Source organism: Eurytemora carolleeae, unplaced genomic scaffold (genome assembly GCF_000591075.1).
Source record: "Eurytemora carolleeae unplaced genomic scaffold, Eaff_2.0 scaffold438, whole genome shotgun sequence".
In the NCBI taxonomy this organism is placed as follows: Eukaryota; Metazoa; Arthropoda; class Copepoda; order Calanoida; family Temoridae; genus Eurytemora; species Eurytemora carolleeae.
Window position 1 is genome coordinate 54,544 of NW_019396620.1, and position 7,405 is coordinate 61,948.

At 33.1% G+C, this 7,405-nt stretch overlaps 1 protein-coding gene across 1 annotated transcript in view; it reads right to left on the reverse strand.

Annotated features, from left to right (window-relative positions):
* Positions 1-1,991, reverse strand: part of LOC111706440 (mothers against decapentaplegic homolog 6) — a gene marked incomplete in the record, with an annotated part of 3,079 nt that extends 1,088 nt beyond the window's left edge. The window contains 2 exon segments of the mRNA XM_023479318.1: positions 446-655; positions 1,674-1,991. Of these exon segments, the coding sequence (XP_023335086.1) occupies positions 446-655; positions 1,674-1,944 (481 nt within the window).
* Positions 1,992-7,405: the final 5,414 nt, after the last annotated feature.

The window sequence follows — 7,405 nt, forward strand, 5'->3', positions numbered from 1 at the left end:
CTAATCATTTAATTAAAAAACTAAATATCTGCAACATTCCATTATCAGAAAGTGAGGAATACGACATTTGATGAATTCTTTCGATAAATTCTTTATTAAGGGTTTCACTGTATCTAAAATCTTGAGTATTAAAGAATGTATCAAGATCAAGATTTTTTCTGCAGATTGTTTGCAAATATAGTCGACCTTGAATACGCAATTACAAGTTTTAAATCAAGATAATTTATCAATATATTTATTCATTGAATTTAAGATTTTATTTGAATTAAAACTGAGTCGAGACCTGGTCTAGGTCCAACTTGCAAGTTTATTTAATCATTTTTGAGCACGATACCATATTTTCAATGCACTGTACAATAAACATATTTGTAGTTCTGAGCATCCATAAACCAGGCAGCTACAATTGCTAAGTATTTCTATTTATTGCATATTTTATTCCAATTACCTAATCCAATTTTGTCCCTGGCTCTGAGGACTGAATCTGGTGGATGTGGATTATCTTTTTCTCCTATACTTCGTAAACACAAGGACTGTGTATCCGGTCCAGCCCGGGGTAGAATAGTAAACAATTGTACATGTGATGACGTCACTGGGAACAGTCGGCCTACTCTCATCTCCCCCTCCCAGTAGGCCAGGGTACACCACTTGGTTACATCTAAACATTTAGTTTATTATTACTGGGTTTACTACATAGCTTAGCTTAGGTTAATTAGACAAAGTAGTTCTATAGTTGGTAGGTCAGTTGATAACACAATGTAGAATGTAACAGAAGATGATTAGAAGTTGATAGATTGATAAGTAAAAATAGTTTTAAAGGTATTTGGTAGATCTATTATAGTGAAAAAACAAGGTTGATTACTGGCTGTTAGAGTTGACTAGGTTAATCTCTTAACATAGCTTAAAAATTTGGAAGGGTTTTCATTAACTATTCATCAATAAGTTTATATCTATGTATGTTATTGAAATGGGTATTATTATGTGCGAAAAAGTTTTTGTCGGGATTTTTACTTTTTCTAGTTTGTTTGAGATTTAAATGAAAGTATTTTCAAACCAAACGTAGTGAGGTGTGAAAATACTTTCATTTTGATCGTAGTTTAATTCAGGTGCTTGATAAATCTTCATTAGTTTCAAACCTACTGAACAAGTTTTGCAAATTTTTACCAGAGGTTTTTGAATTATTACTTTAATTCTCATACGATTCTTATATCGTTAACATGCGAACAGAGATGTGTTTTAGCTTTTCTCCTAGAATTGAATTATTTTCTATAATTCTAATTCAACATTGAGGCTGGATTTTAATAAACCTATTTAAAGCCTGCAGCCTTGAATGAATTTATCCCNCACAGTGCAGACCTGGCCCCTTTGACTGGCGCCAGCAGTAATTTACTATTTCGTCGAGTCATATTTCACTGATAAAAAATATTGTAAAAATCAAATAGAAAATACTTATGTCAACATTTTTTAAAGAGTTTGTGTCAATAAAATTTGAAAAAAATACTTGTTCACTTTTTAACACGGTTTTTTAACGTTTGAAATAACATTATATTATAACAAATAACAATTGCATACATTTAATATGGATAGTGTAAGATAATTGTAAATATTTATTTACAAAGCAATCAGCAGATATTCAAGTAAATACTAGTTTATCTGTGTAGATTTACATAAAATACCTGTGTTTTCATTTTCTACAATCTGTTTACTAGGTTTATTAAAACACAAACAAGAAGGCAAATGTGTTCTTAAATGTTTTTTATGTTTTTCTAAACTACGCCGAAGCCGGTTACTAAGCCTTCGAACATATCTGCTTACTTCAAGGGAGCTAATTATATCACATAGTTTTATTTGAAATTTCTCCTGGATTTTCATATTTTCATGTTTGTGGATTTTACAATAATCTTTTCCGTAGGTTTTTAACTGTTTAGTTTGGTTTGGATCAAACATCCTCCTCACAGCTCCGAGTATCGGACTAGACTAAACTAAACTAAACTAAGGTTTATATATTTGAAAGGACACAGTATAAGTAGGAGGGGGAGGGGGGGGGGCGACGCTACGGCACCAGAGCAGCGCATGGATATACAAAGTATAGACTGTAGAGGGGGGCATAGGCGCCGGTATGCACCATCAATTTCTTATTGGCGAAATGCCTCAACTGTTGATATTTTTGAGATTAAAAATCGACGAGAAAGGAATCTTGATACTTTATGCATAAAAAATTATAAAAATATTTAAAAACTGAAGATCTGCATAAATGTAAGGGTTAGTTTTGTACAATGTACTTCATGGGCTATATATATGTTGTTCAAAGAATTGTAGCTACTGAGGATCGTCATGATAGACGTGAAACATTGTGTTTAGTATAATTCTTTTTTTAATAAAAATGTGAAGTTAAAAACTGAAATATGTTAATATATATGAATCAAAGGTCTAGAGACTATATAGTCAAATTCAAAGTTTTTGAGATCCTTAAATAAAGGGTAACTTCAACATTGTACATTCTGATTAACAAAGAAGAGATTTCAACGTTCGAAAAAAATCATTTTTTTTTCGATCGTCTTTGCTGTATAAAACATCGTGACCAGAAAATTTCAATTAAATAGATATAATCATTTTTATAATTGGTAATGGCGGCATGGCATTCCTGTATCTTTACTTAGATTATTTTTCGAAAATATTATCAAACTCCATTACTCATCTCCATTTTTATACATTATAAAGGGTCAGAGTTACCCACAAAGTATGCGACTTCTGAAGTTCAGAAAACAGAATGCAGAAAACTAAATTAATTAATCAGGTCTTTTCATTTAAATAGTCATTAAATCTCATCCTTTGTGGGTACCCCTGTATTGAAAGAGGTGTCCGGAAGAGTGGAAAGGAAAGAGAAGGGGGGGGAGGAAATAATGGGAGTGGTGAGAAGAAAAGAAGGGAACCGGGATGAGGAGAAAGAAAGAAGTGGAGGGGGAAGGTGAGGATGGGAGGGGGAGAATAAGAGAAGACAAGGAGGGGCAGAAGAGAAGAATGAAGGAGGTAAGAAGGTGAGGGGGAGAAGAGAAGAATAGGGGGAGGAGGGGAGGGCAGGAACGCCTATCTGTTCTGTTTTGTCTATGCCTGTGAAAGGCGCCAACGCGTTAAACTATATTTATTTTGGTATTAGAGCTAAAAGCTTTTAATTTCCCCTGAGAGGAGGGGGAAAGGAAGGGTAGACGTTAGAGGGGGGGGGCAACGTCTTAAGATACTTATAATATCCTTGTATAAATCCAGAAAAATAACAATGGTGGGCGTCAATAAACTTGTTTAAACACAAATCAAAACCATCCATACAGCTTGTAGTATTCATGACTTAAGAAACAGTTCTAAGTTGCAATATCCAGTTGTCCGGCTATCCACTTTTCCAGCTATTCAGCTATCCAGCTATCTAGTTATCCAGTTATCCAGTTTTCCGGTTTACCTATTAGGATGGAATTAATGGATGATTTAAGAGTAACTGAGAAAATAAATAGTACAGCAATGTATTGTAAATTGGAGAAGTTTAATGGAAATTTAAAAGAAAAACTTTGCTTAGTTGCAAGTAATTAGGATATTCTATGAATTCTACCTAGGGTTTGCAGCGAAATGGAAAAATTGTTTAACGAAGATTGTGCATTTTTTGCAAAAAAATTTCGCGATTTTTTTTGCATTTTTTGCTTTTCGTTCGCTCGCGAAAAATGCGAAAATTTTGGCAAATTTTGCTTCAATGTTTCACGAAAAAATGCGAAATTTTCGTGAAATAGAAAATGAGAAAAATATTTCAAGGGGTGGGGGAATGTTTTCTAATATACAGGATATTCTATCTTACTAACACCTATGTACACTGCATGTACACTCTGCAAGATATTATATCTTATATATTATATCTAAGTACACACACAACCAGTGTACATTTGAATATACGAGCTGGGCCAACCTTATGGTCCTTGTTTGGACCAAAGAATTATAATGTAAAGATAGTTATTTCAAAGGTGTACGCATTTTTTGTACTGCAGTGTACTGTCTTTAGGATGTGAAGTAAACACAAGACGGATGTCACAGCCTGACATGGGATCCATAAAAAATCAATGAAATATTCATAGTCATAGGAAACTATTATATGAATTATCAAAATTTCCGAATTAAATGCTATTATCCTCCTCGGATACTAAAGGAACACTGATGCAACTATTCTTCTTTACATACACTGCCCAGAAAAACTGGTTTTAATATGTACGCAGAGAATTTGCATCAGCAATCAACTTTCCTTGCCTATTACTTTTCGGTTTGTACTGTACCGCCAATTTACAATTACTAAAGCGGCAGACCTGTGTGACATTGTACAATTTACCCAACAAGACAAATATAATATATTGTACATGGGGATTAAAGAATAAAACGCTCACACATAACGTGATAAAAACAGACAGGGTGAGAATTATTTGATTGTTTTCGTGCAGCTGTTTTTTCTATTAGGTAGGCGCCATGACACTTTACAGCTGTATATTCTAACATCAGGGCGCCATGACACCTGTCAAACTTTAATGCGTTTTAAAAATAAATTTTTGTTAAATGTTTTTTTTTCTGATACTTCTGAGGTTATGATACTGGAAAACTAGGATTTTATTTGTTTAAGATTTTGCTTCATTTTTTTAAAGTACATAATTAAAGTAAATCTATATGATAAAGCTGCTCATATATATATATATATATATAAGTTAGCTATAGCATGCCAAACGGCTGAACCGAAATGGCTGAATATATTTTTGAGGAAACCAATGGGTACCCTACCCTAAGAGTAACATAGGCTAAAAAATCTATTGTTTTTATATGTTTAAATATATTACTGACAGATTGAACCATGAGTGGTTAAAATAAACATAAAATGAAAGATGGACACAATTTTTATCAATATTCTGTTCATTCTCTATTCTGATCAAATCATTATATATATTATAAATCACTTAACCATGCAAGCAAAAGAAAAAAATACAACCAGGTGGTTTTATTTTAAGCTGAATTCTGATTTTAAAACTATATCCAAAGTTATTAGGAACAAATAAGTCAAATAATAGTCTAAAACTACTTTTTATTAATCATTTTTTGGGATAAATTTTTTATGTATGTAGTAATTTCTCCGAAAATTACATTAATCGATCTTAAAGGCCGGAATTTTGTAGATTATCAAATTTTCTTATTAAATTGCATAATTGTTATATCTAAATAAACAATTTTTCGGTAAGCGGTTGGCTTCTTTCTAAAAAAAAGTAAAAAATCAAACATATATGTTTCCCTATAATAATTTTTATTTTCCCTCTCAGCTACCCCTTCTGTTCTTTGCACTGTCACTCCCTTAGAACAGAAACTAAATTCAGAAACTAATGTAGATAAAAAAAGAGTTGACAGAAACACTGAAAACTTAATATTTTCTGAAAATTTCAAAATAAAATATTTAATACTTAATAGGGTCCCCCCCTCTCCAACCCTAACATATTCAGTTTAAAAAAATAATAATAAATGTCTCCCGAAAATTATTTTATTTAGTACAGGGGCGTACTGAGTGGGGGGGGGCGAGAACCCAAGGGGCCAGGCCCCCCTAAATCTCCTAACTTTCACAGGGACGTACTAGGGGTGTGGCTGGAACCCTTTTTTATCATATCTTTATTTGTATACATATAATAAAACTTGGATTTTAAAGAGGGGAAAATAAAGTTCAAACCAAACATAATATGTTTTTTAAAAAAAATTGTCACATATCCCTGAAAAAAAAAAACTCTAGAAAACTAGGTTATTTAGTAAACAAGAACTTGAACATTCTTTCATTATTGTTACGTTATATTATAGACGTACGTATCATGTATACATTTATTTACTATTTCTAGTTTATAAATAAATCCCTACGTATTTCTGGTCTCTGTCCACATACTGAAAATTTCTGAACTCTAGTAGAGTCCGGCTGGCGCCTACTGTAAGATAATGTCTCTGCGTGTTTTAAACACCTTCTCTACTCTACTCTCTACACTTAACCAACAAAATTCGAATATATTCTAAACAAACAAAACAAATAGAAGGGAACAGAGAGGTGATTGAAAACCATTACTCAGGACGAACTATTGAGAACCATTACTCAGGATGCACTATTGAGAAAGAAAGGAGGATAAATGAATGAGAGAAGGAAGGATGAATGAGAGAAGGATAAATGAATCAAAGAAAGACAAATAACTGAAATAAGGATGAATGAATAAATGATAGAAGGATGAATAAATTAATATTCAGGATGAATGAATGGATGAATGAATGAATGAAAGAGAGATGAATGAAGACACCCACTGTGTAGAGTGGAGATACAGGCTGGTTCTGCATTTCTTAGGGGCCCAACAGACTGGGAGGGGCAGGGGACATCTTTCAGTTTTAATGGGGGAGGGGGCGGGAAGAGGAGGGGTAAAATCATACTTTTCTTTCTCAAGGAAAAATTTAAAAAATTTGATATCATAACTCTATGAATTTATATTATAATAGGAATATTTTTTCAAACAGTAATAGCCAAAAAAAATATAGAATAGGAAGACGACATTATTTATCATTGAAGTGCATTTGATGTTGTTAAAACGCAAATAGCTTTACTTATAATTCTTAGATCACTTGTTTAGTAAAATGGGTCTGTTTAAACTGCATAATTGTTGCTCCTTATGTCCTCTGAACTATTCAAAGTAATATCTTGAGTCTAAAAGTCGACTTCCTATTCCAGAGTTTTTTCGTTATCACTGTAAAAATTATATTTTCTCTCTAAGAATCTCTCCCTTACTGCCCCCCCCCCTCTATATACTGGCATACACTAACACAATATTTAAGTGTTTGCGGAGTGCAAAAATAGAAAATCTCTGCAAATAATTTTGCAAGATTGGTGTGAGTGCCAAATATTTCATGTTTGTCAATACCTTGCTTTAAGAAAACAAGGATGAAAAAAGCAAAGGGTTAAGGTTTTCTTTGACTTCCCCCCCACCCCCATCGTAAAAAAAATCTGGTTTCTTCCAAAGGGTGAAGGGCAATTTAATGCCTGGAAGAAAGCTTAAAAATTACATTATAATTGAATTAGGGTTTCCATTCGCAAAACTTTTGCGCAATTTTTGCGGAACGACACGCAATATTTTTCTTTCTTTGCGCATCAATTTTGCGCGAAAAAACAACAATTTGCGCAATCATTCGCAAAAGTCATTTCGCGCAAAATTGCCCTATTCCGCTTTTGCGAAACTCAAGTTTTGCGCAATTCCGCAACAAGAGCTTTGCGCAAATCCGCAATTCCGCAATTTCGTAAAAATCAAACGGTTGGTGACGGTGTGTGTTTCTTAGAATTCAATTCTGGAAAAATCTTGTTTTGGAATGTCTTCCTATTGGTCAC